At 37.6% G+C, this 26,262-nt stretch overlaps 5 protein-coding genes across 7 annotated transcripts in view; 4 read left to right on the forward strand and 1 right to left on the reverse strand.

The window, feature by feature from the left end:
• The first annotated feature begins 949 nt into the window (after positions 1–949).
• Positions 950–2,546, forward strand: LOC145468589 (uncharacterized). Its single transcript, XM_081452324.1, has one exon. It carries the CDS (start codon positions 1,800–1,802, stop codon positions 2,544–2,546), a length of 747 nt encoding a protein of 248 aa, XP_081308450.1. The 5' UTR covers positions 950–1,799.
• A 1,011-nt stretch (positions 2,547–3,557) lies between these two features.
• LOC145478517 (BRCA1-A complex subunit Abraxas 1-like) lies at positions 3,558–14,235 on the forward strand. The gene is made up of 10 exons (XM_081456568.1): positions 3,558–4,129; positions 4,205–4,295; positions 4,389–4,425; positions 6,214–6,289; positions 6,798–6,909; positions 9,390–9,483; positions 10,514–10,639; positions 10,792–10,876; positions 11,961–12,075; positions 13,141–14,235. Exons 1-10 carry the CDS (start codon positions 4,058–4,060, stop codon positions 13,575–13,577), a joined length of 1,245 nt encoding a protein of 414 aa, XP_081312694.1. The 5' UTR covers positions 3,558–4,057; the 3' UTR covers positions 13,578–14,235.
• Positions 14,236–16,220: 1,985 nt separating this feature from the next.
• On the reverse strand, positions 16,221–18,127 carry LOC145478528 (uncharacterized). The gene is made up of 6 exons (XM_081456583.1): positions 17,909–18,127; positions 17,704–17,783; positions 17,222–17,296; positions 16,858–16,924; positions 16,591–16,650; positions 16,221–16,501 (listed from the first exon to the last, which is right to left on the reverse strand). The coding sequence occupies exons 1-6, from the start codon at positions 18,054–18,056 to the stop codon at positions 16,443–16,445; spliced, it is 489 nt and encodes a 162-aa protein (XP_081312709.1). The 5' UTR covers positions 18,057–18,127; the 3' UTR covers positions 16,221–16,442.
• Positions 18,128–18,173: 46 nt separating this feature from the next.
• LOC145478525 (ES1 protein homolog, mitochondrial-like) lies at positions 18,174–22,938 on the forward strand. Of its 2 annotated transcripts, XM_081456579.1 has the most exons (8): positions 18,174–18,320; positions 19,046–19,098; positions 19,414–19,527; positions 20,271–20,390; positions 20,822–20,914; positions 21,662–21,695; positions 21,823–21,943; positions 22,279–22,938. In XM_081456579.1, the coding sequence occupies exons 1-8, from the start codon at positions 18,183–18,185 to the stop codon at positions 22,401–22,403; spliced, it is 798 nt and encodes a 265-aa protein (XP_081312705.1). In that variant the 5' UTR covers positions 18,174–18,182; the 3' UTR covers positions 22,404–22,938. The 2 variants fall into 2 exon arrangements, with proteins under 2 accessions (XP_081312705.1, XP_081312704.1); XM_081456578.1 differs by lacking the exon at positions 22,279–22,938 and having other exon boundaries at positions 21,823–22,244.
• Positions 22,939–24,359: 1,421 nt separating this feature from the next.
• LOC145478514 (alpha-L-fucosidase-like) overlaps positions 24,360–26,262 on the forward strand; it is a 77,493-nt gene continuing 75,590 nt past the window's right edge. For both annotated transcript variants that reach the window (XR_014048276.1, XM_081456564.1), the window contains exons 1-2: positions 24,360–24,753; positions 24,874–24,931. The gene's annotated coding sequence lies outside the window, so the exon portion shown is untranslated. The remainder of the gene's footprint in view (positions 24,754–24,873; positions 24,932–26,262) is intronic.

Genomic DNA, 26,262 nt, shown 5'->3' on the forward strand with positions numbered 1-26,262 from the left:
GTACCAAGATAAAACTGAAGTGAAACTAAGTTTTGGTAAGTGATTCGTTACGGCTGTAAAAGATGGCAGCATGTTGTAGGAGATTGTGTTTTTAGTTCGTTCAAACGGGCCCTAGACCATCTCAAAAGAATTCGGTCTAGCTGTGGCAGTCATGTTACTTTGCAGGTAAAGTAAATTCGCAGTATTTTTCGCTTGAGTTCTGTACAAATCTAGAAACTCGTGATGTTGAAGCTAGAGCGCAATATGTCAGATACATTCAAGTCTTTATCATCTGCTCCTTTGAAAAACCAGGAACAACTGAAAAATGAAGTGTAATGAAACATCAGTGAATATCTTTCGTAGGAAAACCAAATGGTAAAGAGTTTGACGGTTTTCGATGTTGCAATAAATGATTTTATCCCTAACTTTGAGACCAATTCATTTCTAAACAGAATTTTCAAAAATCTCCCAAGATGAGTTCCAAAAGTGAAGAACAAGCGATCACCGCCAAGAATTCCCAGTCGCTCATACAGGAACAGAATCTGGACTCAGAAAGAGGAACAGATCGTCAAACTGCTGTTGGTCCCGTGTTTTCGGTCAACGGAGGGTCAAATTCATCGTAAGTTATCTTTATATTTTTTTCCGATTCCTTTTGAGTTTAGGTAGCATTGAAAAAATGGACAAATCTCGGTCACCAATGCAATAAGGCAGTTTATCACGAAAACGGCAGGAAAAAATATCAGAGACTGAACTTATAATTAGTCTTTTTCACAACCAAAGAGCGAACGCCCATATCCTCCGACTCCGATCAGCTTCGATTTCAGTACGTAGCACGAAGCTAGCGACTAGAAATGTTGCGATCATAAATTTAACCGAGCTCTTATAGGTCCTGCATCACACTCCGCCAGAAGAGAGATTATTCAACACACAGTTTAAAAACAAATTATGAAATATTGAGTGAAGTAATGAGGAGAAGTAAATTGTAATTAGTTCTCAAATGTGATTAGCTTATCCACTCTTTCATCAAAAATGACCTATAACAATTTATTCAGCTTAGTAACTTAACGGCAACCTTCCACTACATAGTGATGGCAGTAGTCACTTTTATATATCGACGAGGTTTTCAAATTCGATCGAGGTAACAAGATTTGATAAGCTGCACTCTAGTTACAACTTTCAAGTACGCGAACCGAGAGTCCTTTTATTCTCTCCTGTGGGAACACAAAGTCATTAAGTGCCTGGACAATCTCTCGTGAAATAACAGACCGGCTTCAGTTGGTTTGAAGTAAATATTTCCTCTCGAAATTCTTGATTTAATCCCGCCAGCGAATGGAAAGGGAGTCAGAATCACATTTTGGCCAAACCTCGACTTGTCACACTGACGCAACAGTACCGAACACTTACGTAACATCGATTCATGTGTTCTTTTCTACGTCACACCATTTCGCACCCTGAAAGAAAGAGTTTTCAAGTGAAATTATTGTATCGCTTTATCACTTTCGTAGTCCTCAGATTATTCTTAAGTTAGTTAATTTACTTGAACTTCAGGACACTGATCTTGTCGACTTCAGCAGAAATCCTTTAAGAGAGGCCGTTAGTTGTACCATTCAATTTTTTTTCCCAGCTACAGGGGAGTTGGGAAAAAATAATAATAAAATGAAATACGTGCATTTCTAATTCTAATTTAATTTTTCAATTCTACCAAGACTATTGACAAGCAGTACGGAGAACTGCTATCTCGAGGTCGGACTACCGCTAAATTGTAAGGGTTAGAGACGTTGAATATAAGGCGTTTGTATATTTGTAATATCCTTGTCGTTATGTCCTTGTGTTTGTTCCTGATCAGGTTTCCACTGATGCATCATTCTACAATGGGGCGGTCTGCCTTTCATCCAGTCCATCACTTGCCCCCAGGCTTCCTCCACTTCAATCACGGCCAAGGCTTGTTCCCACCCAGACCCCTGTCGGCTCCGTATCTGCCTGGAGCTTCGCACACCGGCATGCCCGCGTTCGGACCAGCTCCAGTACTGTATGGTAACGGCCTTCCATATCTACGATCATTTCCTCCCTACATGCACAAGTTTTTAAACCCAGTTGCTATTGGGTCCCCCAGAGTACCTTCCAGGGAATACCTCCGTGATGATGGCCCTAAGAAATGCCCCGTGTGTGGAAAATCGTACGCGAGATTGTCTACCTTGAGGCTTCATCTGCGCACGCACAGTGGTGAAAAGCCTTACCAGTGTCTGGTCTGCCTGAAGTCCTTCTCACAGGCTGCTAATCTCACAGCGCACTTCCGCATCCACTCCGGTGAAAAACCATTCAAGTGTCACATCTGCAGCCGCCAATTTTCCCAGTCTTCGTCCGTCACCACGCATATGCGCACTCACAATGGTGAACGACCTTACCGATGTCGAGTTTGTACCAAGGCCTTCGCGGACAGCTCCACGCTCACCAAACACATGCGCACGCACACTGGTGAGAAACCATACCAGTGCGATATTTGTTATCAGCGGTTCTCGCAATCGGGAAATCTGAACCGCCACAAACGCATCCATATTGACGTGTAACAAGGAAGAAAACTTGCGAACAAAACAAGACGAGTGCTTTTAAGAAAATAATTAAAATTAAATTATAATTTTCAATGGTCACGTTCTCCGCGTGGCAAATTAATGAAGATTTACTATGATGCACAGTTTTATACTTTTTTTAAAACTATTATTATAATTTTTTTAGGGGAGTTTCCTGTACCTAGGGATAACCTCGAAACTCCTTCCTCAAATTTATATGTTTGGTATGAAGGTCAAATTGTTATAGTTTTCTTTATTTGTACATTCCTCAAATCGAGGCATATATATTATATTACGATTGTAAGAAAGATTATTAATCAAAATAAAGTCTCTGACGTGTACAAGTGCTGTAATTGAGAAATGAAATTGCCTGTTAACTCTGTGCAGCGATGTCTAGTCCTGTTTTTAATGTTACTTAAGAAAATATGAGGAAAAGTCGGTACTCCACGCCCCTCACGTTACTGTTATCTGCTAAATAGATTATCTTGAAAAACTTCTTCTTGTCAGAATAAGATAGGCAACTTACCTTATCTTGAATAAAAATATAACACAAACAGCGGTGAAAAACATTTTTGAAAACATGCATTTTATAGACTTGACGTCTCGTATGCTAGTCGATATACATTTTCAAAAGTATAACCATTAAAATGTTTTGAAAAGCTATTTATACTGTATCATTGGGGGTGTGGAACCTAGACAGAAAATATCTGCAGTAAAAAATTAAGACGTTTCAAACGGAAACTGTCTGTGAAGTGACACAATGAAAAAGCTTTCCTCAGTAATATAGTAAAAGCTTTTCACTGCTGACATTGACGTTCAATGCTGGCTGCAACTCCTGAATAAACAAGGTCTCCTTAACCTTATCTTATCAAAGCGATCTCCAATAACCAACTCCTTCTATCCTGCATGTACAGGAAACAAATTGACTAGTTTGCTGTATTTTTTCAGATTGCTTTTAAAAATAAGGTTACAATCTGACTCAATCGGGCTCAGTTAGAGGAGGATTGAAAGTTAACCAACGCCGACGTTTTTAATTGTGTTATTGCTGTTTCAAACTTTGTTTTTGCTCCAGATCTGAACTAGAAATTGTCAAAACAGGAGTCCAAGTTTGAACGTTATCGACAAAGCCAACTGACTGTTGATCATCAATCCAGTTCTAATGCATAATGAAATGAAAAGTTATCTTCACAAGGGAGAACGGTCCTGCTGCCTCCTGCTGTGAGTCTGGGTGTTCTGTGCTTGTGGGGAGAGAAATGGAAGGTCTGCACTTCTCACTTCCCGTACCCTTTATTAAAACCCAACCCCATGTTCATGGACCCCATCTCTTGCTACTTTTTCAATTGTAAAATATTAAGCGCAAACTGCAAATATTGCCCCAGTTTCTCCCTGTCCAGGCACCCTTCCGCCTCTTTTTGAGTCCGTAGAGTTCTTGGGCAGGCCTACCCGAGTTCCCGGCCCCATACTGAGCCCGCGACAAAAAATCGAATACAGCGGATTCATCAAAAATCAAGATGGAGGTTTGCTTATCCGGTTGTGTGTTCTCTTCGTTGATTTACGAACTAGAAAATAGCGAGGGAGACGTGGTAAGTGAATCACTTTTGAATATCTCAATGATTTAATGTGTTGATTTTGACTTATTTTGTACCCTGTTATTTTAGGAGGGGCTTTTATTAGGCCAGATCACAAGCCGTATTGTCAACACTATCACCGATTCGCAGTCAGAAAACTTGACACACGAGCGAGTAGCGAGTAAGTGTTTCGTTTGTTTGCGTTGTTTTCTCTTCTTTCACTTGACGGATCGTGTCCTCTGTTAATGATGAGTTGAATGTTCTTCGTTTACAGCAATTCAAGGTTTCGTTCCCTTTGGAAAAGTGCATAGGTAGGCGAAAGTATGGATACAGGAAGTGACTAATTGCATAAGCTTGCATAGTTTACATTAGTGTGATGTGGTGAAGAGGTCAGTTAAAATTGTTAGCTTTATTAATGATGCTCATCTAAAACCTGGAATGGAACCTAGTATAACAATAAGAAGTTTACCAAATGTTGAAAACTTACGGTTGTGGTACAAGTACCGGTATTCTGCTAAAAAAGATCAACACAAAGCTTGCATACGCACGGGTCTGGGTTTCAAAGAATGAATAACACTATCCATTCGATAAATCGTGCTCCAGTGGACGGTTTAGTTAATTTTGTTATCACTTATCAACTTGATAGCGACCTGTGCCAGGAATTTTAAGCATTGAATGGAAAAATTACACTCAGACGTGCATATAACAAATGTAATACATTCTAAAAGCAAATATAAATACTAATTGTTAAAAAATAAGAAAACAAATCCAAATATTGTTGAAAAAAAATAATAATAAAAAAAACAAACAAATCCAGATCTGTATGCCAATCCATAATCATTCCCTCCCTAAACAACCAAACATAAGTCTTTATAACTCAGAGAGATGGTATAACACCCATACATTTCAGTGCCCCCACGTGTTATTTTGATTGTTATTGTAAGTGAAATACAACAATAAATACAAAAAAAAATGCAAAATCTGGGAAGAGATCAAAATTATTAACTGTTCCTTCCCTTGCTGCAGGTCTTTTCTCATAGCAAGTTGAGTTTCTTACCCAAGAAAACAATGCAATAACTCTAGCTGAGCAGACAGCCATCAGTGTTTGCACATTCAATCATTCCTGTTTTTTAGAGACATCTGAGACTTGACCTGTTGCTCTACTAGCCAAAAATATGTTTCTAAGCATACTAGTTTGATTATTGAGTTGATGTGAAAATTCTAAACTTAGTCAACATCTATCACCAATCAAAGACAATACTCAGATCTTAGTAGAGCAATTTCATTGGAATTGAACTGTTTGTGTTGAATCTGTGACTGAAGTCTCTCAAGCAAGGAAAGAAGACCAAGAGCATCAGGAAATATCTGTTTGCTCAGGCTAAACCAACCCACCTCACGTAGCTGGACCTCACAAACTAGAGTCAAATGCACTAACCATTAGGCTACCATGCACAGTAATTTATTATATTTTATACATACAGTAAAACCCCACTCTACGGACACCCGCTTAATACAGACACCTGCTTCTAATGGACAGTTTTCTTTGTCCCGACAACTAAAAAGCTCATATATTTTCTCTTAAATTAGCCTGCTTAATACGGACACCCGGATAATGCGGACACTTTATCATGTCCCTTTGGTGTCCGTATTAACATGGTTCCACTGTATTAATAATTACATTATTAACAATTAATAATATTATTACATTATTAACAACTTATTAACCGAGAGTGAGGTCTTCACGGGAAAATCTCAGACGAAGACCGAATGTTCGAGGTGAATAAGTTTATTATTATATGGCTTTTTACTTTGGTTTTGCAGGTCCGTAATCGGCTCATGGGCATTAGGGGAGAATAATGCCGTACAATTGGCCAATCAGAGCACATGTTATATTGGCTACAAACACAAGCCATGTAATAAAATAGTTTAATAATTATGTTGATATACAGTGTATCAGCATATTATTAATTAAACCTGAGTTAAACAGTCTACTGTGTTGATCAGTCACCCATCTATTCTTCAAAGGTTTGACTATATCCAGAAAATGTACATGGAATTAGAGTAATTTAATACCTATCTGAATTTGATTTTCTAAACAGTTTCTACACTGGTGTCGGCGATATAGTTGAGGATACTGTTTCAGAGGAACTCAATAACGATAATGAAAAGACTGAAGTAAGTAATAATTATAATATTATGGATTTCTTAGTACTAGATTCTACTTGCACAAATATGCAACCTAATGCTTGGCCATAGCATAAGGCTACTTAGTAAATTGGTATTAAGTTTGTAAATGTTTGGGCTTACATTTCATATACCGGCAGTAGTACTATAATCAGATATCTTGCAGTGTGCTAGGTATGGTTTTAGCAGATTTTTGATGTTTGTAGCCTGGTGCAGTCGTAGTTACTTGTTCAGAGATGGTCCGTATATTTTCAAAGTTGCTAGCAATAAACACAACTAACATACATTCACCTTCTGTAATACTGCAGTCATCCTCCATTAGTAAACAACATTAACATGGCCTCCTGATTAATGCTGTCACATTTTGTTAAACAATCGATGGCAACATTTTTGAGAGTTTAAAGTGATTACATACCTTGTTGTATAGCTTGTGGAACTAACAGTGAAGTCATTTAGTGGACACTGATTTTATTTATCATTTGTATAATTGTATTTGCAGAAAGTCATTGGCTGGTTTAAGTTTCGTCGCAATACCCAAGGCTTGGTTTCAATGAGGGAAAGAATTATCCATCATAATCTTATTAAAAAGTTCAACTTCATCCCTACCAAAGGTGATTTTAAAATTAGCAACATGTCATCATTTTGGTTGTTTTCCTTTCCTTCTTTATTGGTATAATTTTAGTTTGTCTACACTTGTAATGCATGAAACCTTGCTTGATAAGTCATCTGGTAACAGCAAGTTTTTCTATGAATTCCCTGAAGAATTGAACTGTTACCTAAGACCTTCCCCTTCTCAACCCATGCTATGTCTGACTGCTTTAGCAGGGGTTTCATCAAGGGTGGAGCACCGGGCAAATTGACTGGGTGTGAAGTACGCTTTTGGTTGTGCTAACACCTCCTGCTAACATGTGCTGGTTCACAAGTTAGCTCTTCATGTAGCCACCAACAAGCACTTCTGAGTAGGAAAACTTCTTGCTGGTTACAGGAAGTTCCTTTCTTTAAAATCGGTTTGGTAACCCATGTCTTCTACATGGATGCAAATGAGAAAAGACTACATGGTATTCACCACTGAAGTAACCAAAGAAAACTAAAGTAGAAATAAGAAATCTATAGAAATCAAGTGATTTAGTTCTAAAACTATTTGAAATCACTGACTGCAAATCAACAAGATCTCTGCGTTATTTATTTATTTTCTCCTGAAAAGTGGCTGTCCCCAGGATGGACAGAGGGCCACCTGGCTAAAAGCCTGGTGTGAAGACAATTTTGCCTGCCTGGTTTGACCATGTAGAGGAAAGGTCTTCTTATAAAGAAGTTCAGTTCAAAAAATTGTGCCCACTTGTGAAAAACAGTTGCCCTCCTGCTGAAAATAATAAGTAATGAAACCCCTACTTTAGAATTCAATGCATTGTACCCTGATCACTGGAGAAAGGGAAAAAGGGAAAAGGATTCGCTTTCCCAATTCCAAACCCATGGGATGCTGGGACACTGACACCCTTACCCCATACTATAACCAATATCTTTTGGTAAACAAAGCAATTAAATTTATTTAATAACTTTTAATTTTTGTTTTGTTTGGTTTTATTTTACAACTACAAACCCTGCTTGGGTATAATTTAACATTTTTTGTTAAATTCTTGGTAGTTCTTTTCTTTATCTTTTTTGGGCAAAGTTAGGCCTGTTTGAAACGATGGTTTAGCTATATAGAAGGTATGCCATCATCTTGGCATACCTCTCAGTACTGTGTGAGAATATAATACTTACAGTGAAACCTGACTGTATTAAGCGGACACCCTTGGGACATTCACTAGTGTCCTCTTAATACAAGGTGTCCGCTCAAAACAGGTTCTAATATAATGTGCAATAATAGTTTATTATTAACCCTTTTGTAAGAGTGTAACACAGTGTAAGATCAAAGACAGCCCATAGCACAATGTCCAGTCAGTCAATGCATCAATCTGTAATCTACTTAGCTTTAAAAGGACATCACTGAACAACGTTAAAGGAGTCTGAGCTGAGCTTTTAGAAGTAAAAAGCCTTTAAAGTGTCCGCTTATTGCAGGTTTTATGCAACAAAATGGCCTAACATTTGTGACTGCATCCGCTTAACAGAGGTGTCCACTGAATACAGGTTTATTTTACAGTAAATGTGCAAAGAAAATTTTGGGACTCAAGCTGGTATGCACTTAAAGTGGTACTATGATGAAAATCGCATCTTTCCTATCTAAACCATTTTAAAACATAAACAAGTAGTCTGTATGAGAAGAAAAATGCTGTTTACTATTTTCAAATATCTCTTTTCGTTCCAGAGATATTCAAGTTTTTAAAATATGCAAATTAGCCAAATGATGACGTCATACACTCAACCAAATTTTCATGAAATATAATGAAGAAAGATATCTCAGCCAATTTGTATCAGAAATGTTTGATACTTTGCAGTAACATTCTTCTAAATGTGCTTCACAATACGAGCATGACAGTTTTGTTACCATGGCAACATACTGGGTTCCAGACCTCCCCAATATCAATGGCTTTTCTGGCCACCTTTGGTATTGCATTTTGACATTTGCTAATGGTGCCTCATATGCATGATCTAGCAGGCATGTGAATATGTTAGTTCGAGTTCATGGCCTTGTTTAATGTTTTTTGAGCTGAAAATCACTAAAATATTGAAATAAAGTGGGTGGGGACTGGAAAAGAGTGAGTTGCCATGAAAACAGAATTTGTTATGGCTGTAGGTGTGTTGCCTGTAGAACTATTACCTACCAGGTTTCATTGGTCTGTGCTGCAAATTGGCCAAGATAGCTCAATTTATATACTTGATATAATATTGGGTTAAGTATATAACGTCATCAGTTATCTCATTTACATATTTTACACATCTTTCAAACTTAAATATCTCGGGAACTAATGCAGATATTTGCAAACTGTAAACGGCGTTTTTATTCTTTCATGTCATTCTATATGATACACCAAAAAAATCAGGGGTCAAAATTTGATCATAGTACCACTTTAATAGAGGGTGCCTGCTTAATATGGTGTCTGCTTAATACAGATTTCGCTGTAATATCATATGATTTCTTTCTTTCTTCAAGAATTCATCATGGCAATCTTCACAGCACACATGTCCAGAGATATGGCTACTCACAAATTAGACTACAGCTTTTGCCGTTCTGTACACGATGGAGGGTATGTCTGTAGACGTTTTAAAATTAAAAATTAATTTCCATCCGTAGACTGAATCTTTAGTTGATCATTGTCAGTATTGTATTCACTTTCTGTCAGTGGATTATTAAGAATTGATTGGTTGTGACCTTATCATAACCTAGATTTGCTGTTGATATGATTATACTGATCTATTTAAACAGTCTATCATGAATAGTGTTTTCTTTTTGGCTAAGCTACTCACCATCTATTCTGTTGTAGATAGTGGGCAGCCTAGCAGTATGTGGCTGTTAACAAAATGGCTGCTGCTTCTTTGGATTTTTGAAGTGTCTGTGCAAAGGATTTAGATAAAGTTTTTACTGACTGGTAGATTGATACTTAGTGATTATTTGCTCCAGATTTCTATGTGTGATATGTGCCTCAGGCTGCACCTTTGTCAACTATCACAAGATAGAAATCAAGAACAAAAATTAAGATGGATTCTGCTCAAAGTTTGAGCAATAAGTGCAAAAATTACTTGCTAAAAATCTACTCACAGCACAGCAAGTTTTTGAATACTATTTAAAACATGTCACTTTAATTCATTTTTCTAGGTGACCACACAATTAAATCTCCAAGCATTCTCGAGAAATTTAATGTCAAATCTCGTAAGAATGCTTAATGCGTGTGTTGTTGTGTTTTCAACTAATGCGAAATGTCCGTTTTTATTGAAATATGGATAACTTCAAGTTCAGTTTTCTCTTGCGGGGTCAGCTTGAGAGCTAAAGTCTTGATAAGATCTTCTTACCTTAATTCAAAATATTACCATGCTATAAGGTTTTTTTGGTAACTTTGTTTTTGCCATTATTGCTTGAATGTTCAGCGGAAATCATGTTAATAATCTTATTGTTAATTGGGTAGTGAACAGTTTTCTGTTATTTCTGCTTGCAACTCTGTAATCTACTACATCTTTATTTATTTCACATGCTAACTTCCATAACTATGGCTTTTGAAAGCAGATTAACAAAGGGGGCACATGTAATGTTAAATAAATGTGTTCTTAAATTCATGTCAGGCATTTTGAGCCAGTTCAAGTGCAGATTCTAAACCTTGGAGATACATCACATTCCGAGTACAGACTCAATTGCCACTCTGCTCAGGCCACGTCTAGTCTGTTTCATGAAGTAATCGATTCTTACAGGTAATGACCAGTGATATGTGACTTAGAATATTGTGTTGTCTGGATAAATAGAACAATATTTAATATGTGAAAAAAATTCATCAGATTGAGGCGTTTTATGTTTAGTTGTAGTCTATTGATAATAATGACATGTAGTTCATGTTGGCTTGCAGGAATGACTTTGTTGACAACAAAGGATGTATACAACAAGCTTCTAACATGCATGGCATGTATATTACCATGATGAAAAAGCTACAGGTGTGTGTGGCTGATAAGCATCTACTTCTGAAAGTAAACTCTTAATCGCTAGCAGTAATCAAAGATTTAGCCTGTCAGCAGGCTCACATTTGGGGATTAGAGCACGAGTGGCGTGTGAGTGACAAAGCCACGCCCTTTCTTTGTGCCTCTTCACCAGACTCCTTCCCACCGGGCCGCTTCACTTTTGAATTCTCGCTTTGTTGCTCACATGTGTTCCCAAATGTGAGCCTGGTTGTAGGCTATCAAAGATTATGAGGGTGTGTTTGATGCCTGCACTTTAATTTGCACAGACCTTTTGTTCCATTGAAAAGTCCTGCAAAAGTTGCCACATTTGACCAGTTATGTGACCAGAATAGAAAAAACCCTAAAACTTGAAAGACATCTAAATCTGAAAGTTTAAGTCAGTGTCAACAGATTATGAACATCCACATGCTTAATGCTCTGTATGGGTGTTCTAAAACTCACATTATCATAAAAGCTATCAGGTAATAAACACCCTTATTAACAGACATTCTACAGTAGCTTTCCATTTTCCTAAGTGCGAACAGTAATTCCGTTGGTACGATTATAAAGAAGGTAAAGTTGTTTCTGATTCATGAGAAAAATCGGAACTCTTCTTCTCTTCTTCCAAGTTTTAAGGATTTAGAATTTTAATGTGAGGTTTGGGACTGGTACTAGTTATGTACACTAAATCCTAATTATTTTTTCAAAGCAAACATTCCCTTATATAAAATTCCCCATTTAGCACTGCAAAATGCTCCAAAATGGCTTTCCTCTTAATATCACCTTCAGCAATCCAGTAACAACTGCTCCTCATCTGTGGTTAAGAATGACCCCCTCCCTAATTTATACAGCACAAACTAAACACTACATAAATCACACTACACTAACTTATGTTGCTTAATTACAACATGATAACTAACAAAGGACAATCCAATTTAAATACATCATAAAGCAGACAGAATGATGATGATTCAGCCAAACAAAAACAAACTTAAAGTAGTGGATATTCTTCCCATAATTCGTCATTGTTTTAAAACTGATATGCATACTTACAGTAATTGAAATAATTTTGGTCTTTTAGGAACTGGTTGAAGTAGTAAAAAATAGTGAAACAACTGTATCATCGTTAACTGAGGAAGTTGAAAGCAGAAAAAGGCAACTGGAAGAATGTCGACAACAACAAGCCAGCAAAAATGGTGACTAACACAAATTGTTTTTATTAATGATAGGATGTGTAGTGATAATATTTGCAGGGTTTTCCAGTATTGGCTCAAATAATTATCATCGAAACATGATAAAACATGTCTCTTGATTCTGCTGTTCCTTTTGCTTGTGTTTTAACACTTTAAAAAAATAACCCTCAGAACAATACTGTACCACTGCAGTGTAAAAATGACACTGTCTATTGTGGGGTGTGAAGAAGCATAGAGTGGGTATTCTTGGCTCATACCAGGATTTTTTGTCACAGAGAATTGTGGGAAACAATTTCTCACGCCTTCTGATTACAGAACAGCTTCCTCTCTATTATACCCACCCAGGCTCAGGGACTCCCACATGAAAAGGTTGTGGATACTTGTCGGAAAATTTGAATTAGACCCCTAAAGGAGAACAATTGGAGCGTGGTTCAAGCTTTATTTCACCTCTAAAAGATACCACTTAAAACAGGATAGACTCGATTACCAGCTGCTGTTCAAGAAAGGAGTCTGGTCTAGTAGACCGGACTTGAAAGACCAGCGGAAATCAAGCCTAATAAAAGAACTAAAAATTGGATTGTTTGTTTTATTTTTGTTTTTTTCGTTGCACCCTAAAAGATACGTTGAAGGCTAAAATAGTGGCGTTTTGTCATCACCCTAAGTGAGACCAGAATCCTTGATTTAAATCCCTAAGCGAGACGACTAGCATCCCCGACCTTTTCATATGGGAGTTCCCCAGGGTAAACCCACTTCTGTACAGCAGTCAGGATGGTTCACCTCAACCTTGTGTTTATCCATACTGTCTCTTTACTTTCATTGTTCATTTTGGATTTGGGCAGGGAACTGGGCTGACTTTCAAATTTTAATCAATCAATAAACACCACCACATGAAAGATCATCTCGAACGTGGTCATTTGACCAAGTTTGACGCTTTTAGGGTGAACAGAGACCAAGTTGTGGACCTTGGACCTTATTTGAGTCATTCATTCATTCCGATTTTACCTTTGCTTTCAATGCAATAGTTGTGTAGATATTAATCTGGTACATAACTACCTTTTACTATTACAGTGCCATGTGAAGTGGACGAAAAGCGACCTCTACAACCAAATTCTGTATCAAATGAATCCAACCAGGAGACAGAAAATGATAATAAAACTGCGCAGGAAAAAGGATCAAAAATGCCTATCACGGATAACAAAAATACAGATGCAATGACATCCACTGAAAATAAATCAATGGAGACAAATGATCAAGCCATTCTACATGAAAATGATGCTCCAATGGAGGATAAGTCCTCTGTCAACTCTGAGAGTTTTCCTAGAACTTCAAGACGGAAACAGAAGACTCCTGCGAAAGTTTCACATTATCCAAGTCCAGAAAATGATGATGACATAACAGATGATGAAACACAACCATATTCCATAGATGACAATATTAGGGGACCAGACTATGAAGATAAATTTGCTAAGAAACTTGCTATGGAATCATCTTCTCCAGTTTTTTAGCACCGATCAAGACATTTTAAAAAAGGACTGTTTTTCAGATTACTAAGTTTCTCTAGTTCTGTTGTGGAATTGGGCTGGATTCTGTGAAGTTCATCTTGAAACTGAAAGGAATCAAACCCTAATAAATTATACATTTAAGTTTACCATGTTTAGGATTGGGCAACCTCTCAAAAACAAAAATTAGACACTTTGAGATGTTATCTTTGAGCTAGAAACATATGACAGTATATATTAACAAATTATGTAAATTTGAACACCATTTAATGTTGTTAGTACTCATCTGGTGTCATATTATGGATGTAGGATACAATACCTGCAAACGTTTTTCAGATGAAATTTAAAATCTACCTAATTGCAATTTGATGCAAGTGAATGAACCCCATAACAAAGAAGGGTCTGCTGGTTAACCCAAATTTGTGACTAGTAAGTTGTCACTGTGTGGTTATTGAGTAAAATGTCAGCTCAAAACAGCCAGACTGCAAAGGAACTTGTTGGACTTTGCTTGAAAGCATCCAACATAGCCATTATCAGACAGTGCTTCCTAAACTTGATGAACTTTCTAAGCAAAAGGGAAATATATTCATTTGTTTTTTTTTTATTAAACGATTCATTTCCAAATTGAAAGAAAGGCTATGTGTAATTGCTAGCCTCTCAATTGTCCAATCTACTTTGCAATCAAGGACAATTTTAAAGACTTGTACACAGAAGTTTTGTATGTGCCATTTTTCCTGTAAATACAGATTAGTGCAATGTCACTTATTTGCATGTTTTATACAATTTGTGATTGAAGTATTAAAACAAACCCATGTATTATATTATTAACATAACTATCTACTTGTTTTAGTTAAATTTGATTTCTTCTGAGCACATCTTTTCAGTAGTCATTGAAGTTGTTTTGGTGCACATTTTTTTCTCTAATTACTTTTGCATAATTTTGTTGCTTTGGCCACATGGGAATGAGTCATTTGGAGTGGAGATTTCTTTAACTCTCAATAAGCATGAGAATTATGAGAGAAAACGTGGTGATTGTCAAGGAAGATTTGAACAGGTTCAAATTTTATGAGTTGCTACAATCAGGGACAAAAGTGTTGCTCTAAGACATTTCTGCAAGTGGAACATTTCTGAACAGAAATCCACATTTCCCTTGATAGCGAAAACACCTTTTAAGTCAATAGCCACCCCCACCCCCTAATCAATGTTGAAACAGGCTTTGTCAATTTTTGTTCTCTCATGTGGTTACAACACTGGAAAGGGGAAAGGGGATGAAATATGAGGAGTGGAGATAGGATAAATTACACTCTAAGGGGGAAGGTTTGTTTTCTGGTAGTGTCTCGACTACTTTTGTCCTTGATTGTAGGTGTGTATGGGAGTTTTGGGGCAAAAAAAGAGTATTATAGTTTTGATTCTGGTTATTCTTACTTGTTTCTGTTTGGTATAGGCTTTACACATGGTTGGAAATGTTCCTTAGAGTGACCTCATTTCACTGTGCTTTCAAATAATATCACGTGAACTAAACAAAAGTTCACTTCAAAAGGTTCAGAATGTGACTTATGTGGATTGTGATTGGTAGATTTTTATCTGCACATTTTTTTAAAACTAGTTTCATTTCAGGGTCTCTTTTTTGTCGACATAACAAGTAGTTGAAAGCAGGGTAAAAAAAATAGTCTTAAGTTGGGTCATGAAATTAAGAGTGCATTTCATTGAAAAGTGCAGGGAAATGTCAGTACATTGTCTGCAAGGATGATGGCTGACACTTCAGACTAATCAGAACATTGCCAGACATCTAAAAATAGAGGATATTAATAATAAAACACTGATACAAGCCACTTTCCCAATAAAAGCCAAACCTACGTGGTTATAGTTTCGACTTCTGTTGGGAGAACTTGGTTAACCTTTCCATGTTGTTGCTTATTCGCATGGTTCTCATGTTTCTACTGACCTTTACATTTGCCACAATTTATTTCCTCTTGTTCCTTGCATATCGTGTGAAACATTCTCATGTGCCCAAGGATCTTAGCAAGAATTTTACCATCTTAAAAAAGTGCAAGAACAAGTTTGACTGTCTCCTTTATGAAACGTTTTTTATTAATGAACTGAGACTAAGTATCAATGTACAGTCAGACTCAATTAGCTTTTAATCAATTTTAATTATGTTATTCTTGCATGCATTTGATTGTTCTTAACACCCTTTTTTATATTTTCATACTTTACTTACTTTTACTTGTTTTATATTTATACTGACGCAAAATTTTCATCTTCACTTTTAAGCTTGATAATGACTGAAGTTCGGTCGAAACATCGCAGGCTTTTACCGTTAGTTTTTACTTCAAATTGTTTTAAAAACCCTTTACTTATAAGGATCCTTGCTTATCAACAAAACTAATCTTAGATGTCTGCAGGAAGTTTGTCGCATTTGATACTAGTAAGTAAAGTAATTGTATGCCTGCTCTCTGTAGTCTCCTATAGCTCAGTTGTGGAGCAGTTGACCAGGTCATTGGTTTGACTTGTTACAATGAATTCACCTTGTATTTGGGAGGTCAGGTTTGATGTGAAATGAGGCAATAGCTTGTTTTGTCGACTGCCAAGCATGAACCACGTCCAACACAAAAGAGATTGTTAAATGTCAATTTCTGTTCTTGACAACTAATTCAATCTCTCTTTGTGTACCCTTACGACAAGCATCCTTGTCTGATCTCTGTCAGTACTCTGTAGTTAGCCTGTCTCCCATCCCATTGTCAAAAGGGGTAACAAGAAACCTTAAAAAGAAAACTGTATTGCAAGGGATCAATGTTTGATTTTATTTACAAGTTAGAACAGTCAGATGCAAGCTTTTTAAAATTACTCAAAAGCCACTCAAAATTGCTGCTAGAATAGCTTTGGATCTTCATGAAAATCAAGGTACTTCATTGTCACGGGCATGAAACCTGAAAGAAACACACAAAAGAGAAGTAAACAGTTTTGATCTGAGTTTAGGTACTGGAAAAAAAATCAAGAGTGATCAATCAAGTAATACCCATAGCTCTTGCTCTTCTTATGGCTCTTGCTATTTCTTTTTGCTTTTTATCACATAAACCTGCCAAGAAAGAGGTTTGTCAGTACGTAAGCTATTCAATCCCACGTAGATGACGGTTTTCATGTGCTTAGTTGTTCTAAAGTCATCAACAAGCTTATTAGATTAATAACTCCAGTGCATCAGTTTGCAGTCAACAAAGTGATCTTTTGTTCAGGCAAGAGAAAACAAGAGGGAAAATATTATCATTGAGCTAAGATTACCACAGACCAGTCAAAGTACGTCCATATATTCTTCCGGTGTGTGGGGAGACAAACTGGGACAGCAAGCGAACATTCTGCAAGAAATTAATTAAATGGTTTACAGTCTGCAGAGACTCACTCTGTGATAGCTGATTACTGTTCATGATGAGAATTGATGAGAATTGCTGTTCTTCTAAGGAATTGGAATTAGATGTTCATGCTCCAATAGGAAGGATGCTAGTGATGTTTACTTGTTGTTATCACTATGCCAACCAGAGAACTGTTGGCTAGTGAAACAGAGAGTTCTTTTCCTGAAAAATATCTACATAACAAGAACTATGTTTGTAAACAGACATCTTCCTTCTCTATACACTGACCATGGGAAAACTTACTTTGTAGTCAATTTCCACATCACCTCTCATAGGGCATAGTATACAGCCAGTTGGCCGTTGTTCTTCGTCTAATCTCTGATGGAGGTAAACAAAAATAATAATAATAATAATAATAATAATAATAATAATAATAAAATACTAACTCAAAGTCGGGGAAGTTGATGATTTATTATTACCTGGCAACAAACAACCAAAAACATAATTCAAGTCAAGTAAGTAAAAACAGAAATAAGTTTTGTTGTGGTAATCTAGGATGTCCGTCTTGTGTTACATGTAGATAAAAACAGGCATCACGAAACATCATTTACTGGGAGAGGTTGCTGAGATCAACCAAGAAAGTTTTAAATTAATAGTTCTTTATCCCTTGGTCGTAATAATTTCAAACAAATGACATTTCAGATTTTCCTTCCCCATACATATATATAAACAAGTGAATCTGAACAAAACTAATATTTGGGTTATTTCAGGGTTATGATACATACGTCAAGTTTTGCTTTCAACTGGTCTAATTTAAAACGGCGAAGCTTTATCTTTCGCGCGGTGTTATGGTATCTTCCATCAACTGGAAAATAAGAAGACAAAGTTCCACACTATATAACTTGCAAATAACGTCACAACATCATTCTAAGGGCAGAGTTTTGCAGTGAGCGTCTATTAACGAAATTTACAAGGCATTTCTTATGTTACCTGGTGAGCTCAGGTGAATGCTATGACGACCGACTGTTGGAAATGAACTCACAGGCGCTAAAAAGGTACTTCTTGCGGTGGTTATTCCAAGAGAAAGCAATGAAATTCTACCTAAACCAAGAACATTCGAACTTCTCGCGGCCGCCATCTTACTTTTTTAATATAAACTGCTGAAGATTTGCGGGCTCGGTATTTCGTTCATCTTTAAACGAGAGTTTTCATTGGTTTATTACAAAGTAACCAATCAAGACTGCTGAACTATTGCAATTGCAGCATGGAAAGGAACGCCTGTGAGTTCTTGTTCAAGATGGCTGCTTTGGGCTCTGCAGTTCGTCTGCTGAGGAGACGTGGGATTTTCAAGACTTCTCGGGCCTTTAGTTTGGGTTCTACCTCTCATGCTTCAGTTGCTGTGGTTAGTATAATGGCCGATTAATAAAGAAATGTTTTTGCGCAAAATATTTTGGATATGTGAGGCTTTATATTAGTGTTTTGGTTTCTTTTTTAAACCACTTTGAATTTTGCTTCACTTTGTTTGATTTTAAAAGTAGCAGTCCGAAACAAAGGAAAAAGAAATGCAAACTGATCTCAAAGCGAAACCCAGAGCGAAATATAAATAACCACCGGTGCATTTGAAGGATCCTTCCCTCCTTGGGCATACGGGGGAAGGGTTGGGGTGTGTGTGTGGAAGGAGGGGGGGGGGGGGCGGGCGGGGGGAGGAGAGACTAGTCAGGAGTTTGACATCAGTGGTTGTTAACAAGGTGGGGATGGGTAATGTGATGTTGATATATCTGCACACATTGCAAGTAAGAAAAACCCTATTTGGAAATAAAATATTTATTTTTAGCAATAGAAAAGTTATGCTTTACTTGTTTCCTGCATTGTGATTATGCTGTGCATGTGAAGATAGCCACCAAACATGTTGAAACTCTTAAGGAACCCTGCATTCCGACCAGTCATTGGCCACTTTTCTGTTGTTGCAATCTAGAGCTAATCCATATTGCATGCTTTATTAAGGGTTTGGACACAAACCTTATTATGCTATCCTTGGTAACCAGTCAAAGTCCAGATATATTTTGGTAGAACATAAGCTTAAGAAATGTTACTCTTTCTTGATTATTAAAGTAAGTAACTTTTTAGGTATTATCTGGAAATGGAGTTTTTGATGGTGCAGAAGTTCATGAGGCTTCAGCGTAAGTATGTCTTTGGGTATTGGTCCATACATTTGAGAAAATATGTTATTTTCTCCCACAGCATAATTTGTGTGTCATTTCTAACTAGTTAATTCTCTGATGATTTGCAATTTGTCCAATTTGTCCTACATCTCTTTGGTTATCAAGTAAGCAATTTGAAAAGTCATGTTCTAAACAACATGAACGAAAGTATAAAAGAATCTACTTACAAGTATAATATCATAGCATAGGGCCATGTGAACATTTTTCCATGTTATTTCTTGTTTTGTATACCGACATGAATTACAAATCCAGCTGTTTGTGTTTTCACTAAAGGGTGTTGGTTCACTTAAGCCGTGCTGGAGCTGATGTTAGTATTTATGCACCAGATATTCCACAGATGCATGTCTTGAATCATGCTAAAGGAGAAGTTGCTGAGGGTGAGACACGGTAAGATGTGATATCAGTCAGTTATCAATGGATTGTTGACTAATAAAATAGTGCGATTGACCAAGATGATGTGTAATTGGCCAACTTCTTTTATTCTGTCATGATTCCTCTAGGTTCATAAGCATTGTTCAACAGGTGACAATAACAACAAAGACAACAGCTACAATAAGTATAGCAACAACAAACACAATGGCATACAGAAGATTGAACACTATGGACTATCATCTTGACCAAGTCTATTTGTTTGAAATTTTCTTAATGTGGCTTTTTAGATGAAAGGGGAAATAACAGAAGAAGGGGTGTTTTTTGCAAGGTTCCACCTCCCCAAGGGCAGCATCCTCACCCCACCTGGGTAACATAAATTACGTATCGTCCTTGTTTAATACAGCATTCTGCTCAGTAGTGTTAACACAAAACATCCTGACTCAGTATTGCCTTCAAAGCATCAGTTGGGGAGACCACATTTAGCTTCCAAGTCTACACCTTCCACGCTGCCAATACCTGGAATTGTTCTCAGTAGTCCTGTGTTCAACTCCTTGGCCACTGATCTTTGTAATAGTCTCCTACAAGTTCACATACTTTCATGTAAAAAATTTACTATTTAAAGTATTTGTTTCCTCAGTTTGAGTGGTATGCCTGGAAAGTAGCTTTGAGCTAAGTTGATAGATCTATTATATTGTACAAAAACTTACACTTAATAAGCTTTTTTTAACTGACTCAACATGTTTTTAATTAATTGTCAGGAATGTTTTAGCTGAGTCAGCCAGAATAGCTCGGGGAAAGATCTCTTCTCTTGCCAACCTTGATGCAGCTTCTCATGATGCTGCTGTTTTTCCAGGTGGATTTGGAGTTGCAAAGAATCTGTGAGTGTAATATGTCTACAGCTGTACCGTCTTGATTTGTTACCTGTCAGCCTTAGTGGAAAATTATATTTTTTTTCAATTTGCAACATTTCACTGATCAAAATGTATAAACCTGATGATCTTCTTGTTGCAAAAAAATTATTCAATGCAGTATTTATCTATAGAAAAAGGGCCCTTTTCAAGTGGAAGAACCTTATACCATATATTTGTAACATTTTTGGTGTTAAATATAAAACAACACTGTTTAGTCATCAGTCTCTCTCGCAACCGTTTTTTGGGATGCCACGTAATGTTCCCCACAAAGTTTCTTTGCGGGGAGCCTTGCATGACATCCCAAAAAACGGCTGTGAAGGAGACTATTCAGTCATTGGATGTCACCTGACTGTAGTTTCTGGATTTTCACATTTTTTTAAATTTCCATCTGTATGCAGGAGTTCATTTGCCATGGAGGGTGCAGACTGTAAAGTTAATGAAGATGTTGCAAAATCAATCAAGGATTTTCATGCTGCCAAGAAACCTATTGGGTGAGAACACTTCTGAAATACATGTGCCATAATTAATTTTGTTTCACATATCATACAGCACTGTTCTCTATAGAGCAACAGGGTGCATTGATACTCCAAGTGGATGGAATTTTTCGCTTTTTTTTTCACAAACAAAAAGCTCGATGTTATTGCCATTTTGATATGTTCTCCTTAATGTAGTGGGGAAGCTTGCGAGTCTCTGTGGCTCAAAGAGCTAAGTTGGTGGGAGCATAGCTCCCAGAGAGGTCACACATGCTAGAGAGGCTGATGCTGGGTAAAAAGTGGACAAAGTATAGTGTCCTGGTCCTCTTGGTAGGGGGTTATGCATCAGGCTAAAACAATATTATTGCATCAAAGAAAACAATATATGATGCCAGAACTAGTGAGTTTGACCAGCTTTTCGTAAATAAAAATTGCTGACGACTGTGTGCCACTTAGGCATAGATAGGATAAATGAGGATGAAAAGTTTGCTGGTGCCTTTTTATTCTCCAGAGGTCCTGGAAAATTTGAAAAAGTGCCAAAAGTGCCCAGCACAATTGAGATGGGCCTAGCAAAGTTGCTAACCTAACATCTAAGTTCGTCATTCCATTTAAGTACTTGTTTGAAAATTAAACTGAAAATTAAACTACCTTAAAGTTTGAAAAATATGAACCAGTTTGAAAAATTTAAACTGGTTCAAAAAAAATTAAAATGAAAATAAATTTAAACCGTAACATATATATTATTTTTTGTTTTGTCTTACACAGTCTTTGTTGCATTGCTCCAGTGCTGGCAGCCAAGGTCAGTAGGAATGTACATGTATTCCCTTGATTGCAATAATTTATACAAAAATTGTAGGATATGGAAATGCATACATAGATATTCTTATTAATTGCATTTAAATTTAATTTGTAACAATCAATTTCAGCTCATCCCAGGAGTCGAGATAACAGTAGGCCATGACAAGGATGATGGAGGCCGCTGGCCCTATGCTGGCACTGCAGGTGCTGTGGAACAAATGGGAGCTAAGCATGTCAACAAAGATGTCCACATATCCTTTGAAATATCTAACAACCCATTTTCTGCCGATCTTTATGAAACAATCGAAATGGAGCTGTTTACTTTTGCAGGACATTTTCCTATGAAAATTTTGTGGCTAGTGATGAAAATGCTATGATAGAGGTGGTGTTTTTCATTAGAATTCCTCTTGTATCCAGTCCGATCTCTTTGTACCTCTCTTGCCCTCTCTTTTGATTTCTATATTTATTTAGTGGAAAATTTTCAGGAAAATTTGATTAGGGATATATGTTTATTAAAAAGTGTGATACTTGTAAACTGTAGTGGATATTAATGTTGTGGACATTTGTTTTCTTTGACGGTTGAAACGAAATACATGTGGATGAACAGAACAAAGTTGTCACAACTCCTGCGTTTATGTGTGAGACCAAAGTCCATGAGATCCATGATGGCATCGGAAAGATGATAGAAAAGATAATGAAAATGACATAGAGAGCAATCTAAAGAACTACATCTCAGTTCTCTTGGCAGAATTGGTTCCTTCATGAAAATGTGCTGTTAGCAGGTGACATTTCCTTGAACTGTGAATGTTTACGCTGAAGCACTTGTCATTTAAGATACTGTAACATAAAGGTATTACTCATAGTTTCGACGGAAACTGTTGGACTGCAGTGGCAAGTAAGTGAAACACTTAGCTATTGCTCAACTTGAAGGTGATAAAGGTAAATTAACCACTATGGTAGTTTGGGAAGCTGACATTTTCATTAGACGCTCTTCTTCAAAAAATTGTTATCAAAATGGTGGCTTATTAGCCTCAAGTTAATCAATATCGAAGTATCTAAACAAAACAAGCCTTCTTGGCTGGCTGTTTTGTTGGCGTGCAATAGGGAACTATGCAGACCAATCTAAATCATAGGTAGATGTGTTGACTGCTGTAAAGAAGTTAGATAAAAGGAAAGCTGTAACTTGGTATGTAATAATAAAAAGTTCAGGTGTCCCCCTTTTATGGAAAAATATAAAAATCAAACTATTAAATGTGATGAAGAGGAACTACTTGCTGACACTACATTTTTCCAATCCCAAAAACAGGCTTTGTCCTAACCCTAAAAGGGTTTTGTGGATATCAAAACCCATTTTATGTCTAACCTCAAACCAGTTTTTGCTGATCTCTAAACCGGTTTTTCTCCAGCCCAAAACCAGTTTTTGAAAACCGGTTTATGCCAATTCCAAAGCCGGTTTTTTCTGATTTCAAAATGACTTCCTGCCAACCTCAAAACCGGTTTTTACCAATCCCAAAACTGGTTTTTCTCGATCTCAAAACTGGTTTTTCCCTACCTCAAAATGGCTTTCTGTCCAACCCCAAACCGGTTTTTGCAGACCTCAAGATCAGTTTTTTGTCGATCTCAAAACTGGTTTTTATTGATCCTAAAACTGATTTTTGCCGCTCCCAGTACCGGTTTTGTCTACGCTAATGATGTTTGAGCTCGCGTTGGCCTTTTACTTGAGTGTTAAAGTTAAGTAATGGAAACTTTAAGAGCATAGCAGTGAAGCGAGGCTGATTACCCCGGCGGGGGGGGGGGGGGGTACTTTGGGAATTTCTGGGTGGGGATGTGCCGCTGGGACCCTGGAACCCTTAGCCTATACCAGAGCTAGTTCAGCTGAATTTCGCTACCCTATACTAGAGTAAAATCCCCAAATCCCCCCATCTATCGACACTATTGAGGCTGATTTGCATAAATTTAAACTCGCCGATTTGATTTTTTTTATATTTTTGAGTGGCAATTCCTGGTTTCCTTAGTCTAGATAAAATCTTCAACCAACTACTCAGTTGTAGGAAAAATGATACCCTATTCTAGACCCAGACGCTCTGATTTATATACCCTATCCTAGAGTAAACTGCTTGAAAACCATACCCTTAACAGCGGCACATACCTATATAGCCCATATATGGCAGTGCCCCCCCCCCCCCCCGGGCTGATTACTATGTAGAAAGCTAAACAGGACAACGACACAGTAGAGTCCAAACTGAAAGCCAAGAATTGCAACCGTGGACAGCTGTTTTGACCTTGAGTTTCCTCAGCACGGTGTAGCAGCTACGTAGTAATCAGCCTTGCTTCATTGTTATGTTTCTATTTTACTAGTATTCTATTTTTGCTGATCAGATCTTTTACAGATCCTACGCAGACCTCTCCCCTCTTGGTATGATGTGGCTAAGTTTGGTATTTTTATGCACTGGGGACTGTACTCCGCACACACTTGCATCATTGTATTTAAGAGCATGATCCTATTAAGATATTTACATCTGCCTATCACCACATGACAGGATAACGTTTGGCACTTATTTTTGAGGGATGTAAGGTGATGTTAAAGTTATGCAAAAAAGGCAAATTTGGAGACCAAAAAATCATCATTTCGGTCCCTTACATGTCTCGTAATGTAGCCTGCGTGACGAGCCCAAGAACGTAATCGTCGTGGAGAAGGCCCTGGGACGAGGTTGCCGCCAAGAAACATTTCCAACCCTAGCCTTTCCACAAGGATGCATAGATGGCATTCTCACATGAAGTATATACCGTCTACAGACTCTATTTTTGAGTTCGTCGAAATCGCAAGCAAAATATTTAGATATTTATAACCGCGATGGTCATGAATGAGTTAAAACTCAACGGGGTGACGCTGGGGAAACACGGTCAAATTTTCCTTGCGTGAGGCCCCGCTGACACTTGGGACGGGCGGGAGGATAAGATCACGAGAAATCCACGAGAATCGATCACGAGAATATCATCCAAGCTAAGAACCTTGCGCTGCACTGCAGGCTAAGTTGACGGGCACAACAGCAAACGGGGTAGGTTTAGTTTATCTTTATCCTGCAATTTATTCTTAAATAAAAGCTTTCTTGAAGATCTCATTTAGCTAAATCATAGTTAGTACTATGGCTAAATATTGTCTTGTTTTGATCCGCAAGAATCACGGGGAAGTTGTGCAGTGTCATCCACGAAGAATAGACGTTACGTTTACTTGAGGTGAGCAGAATTGTAGTGTTAGCTATACGCTGTACATTCCTAGCCTTTTAGTCAAGTTCTTTATGTTGTTTCAGCTTACTCCTGAGAACGTTCGTGACAAAATCATCTGATCGACTGCTGTTGCACCAGGTTGCACGCATACCTTTGTTTGAGTCTGGTCTATTGATTTGTACGCAATAACTCGGTAAGAATAAACTAGTATCAATCAAGGAAATAGAACGAAAACAATGGAAAACATAAGCCAAAGTTACATACGAGTTACACACCCGGGGAAGATGGAGTCATCAGGTGTTGGGGGGTGGGTGGGGAGGATGGTACCCTTTGAATGTATGGTTGAGGTACTTTGGAGGGTATGGCAATGAATGAAAATCTCACGTACAGCAGACCATGTTCAGGGAGGCTTCATAATTTACATGTATGGGATGGGGGCCGTGTGCACTTGGAGGGGGGTCAGCCATTTTGTTGTGTAATAATTTTGGGGGTGGGCTGGTTACAAAAATAATTTTTGAAGCCTGAGACTTGGGAAGGGGGACCATAAAGAAACATCATCTCACATTGATTTAATAGACGAGAAACTGTGCTGATCTCCATCCACCTCTGGTGCTTGTAGGAATTTTTACTGGTGGATAATGAGTACTGCCAATCTCATTTTTGTCATAATTTACTGTTTTTGTTCCATGTAAAAGCTTTCACCTTCAGACTCACTTCTTGTTTAAAAAAGGATTTCCTGAGATAACTCTCAGAATCTCTGCTATCTGATGGATATTTTTGGGGGAAGAAGCTCTCATTTTTTTTTTTACAAGAAACATAAGAAATGCCTGAGTGCTTGTTATTGTTATCAAAGACACAATATTTATTGGTCATGCATGGAGTGTACTGTTCCTCCTACTGCTGAGATGGAATAGTCTAATATTGGCATAGTAGTAAGTCTGCATACAAGCTGAGTTATCCTGGTTTCTGTAGCATGAAGTGGTTAGGAATATTTGTATTTCCCCCCTTGATGGAATGCTAGTTTATCGCAGGGTTACCCCAGCATTACATTCGCCAGTACCCATATAAACCTAAGTGAAGAAAGGCAGTGTGACGATAAAGTGTCTTGCCCAAGAACACAACACAATGTTCTTGGCCAGGGCTCAAACCTGGATTGCTTGAGCCAGAATGGAGCACACTAACCACAAGGCTACTGCGCCTCTCTAACCAACTTACTTCCCCCTTGGGTGGGATGCTAGTCCATTGCAGGGTTACTCTCAGCATTAAATTTGCCGGTACCCATTTAAAGGTACACCTAAGTGGAGAGAGAGACACTGAGAGTTAAGTGTCTTGGCCAAGAA

This window comes from Orbicella franksi, chromosome 2 (genome assembly GCF_964199315.1).
Source record: "Orbicella franksi chromosome 2, jaOrbFran1.1, whole genome shotgun sequence".
Classification (NCBI taxonomy): domain Eukaryota; kingdom Metazoa; phylum Cnidaria; class Anthozoa; order Scleractinia; family Merulinidae; genus Orbicella; species Orbicella franksi.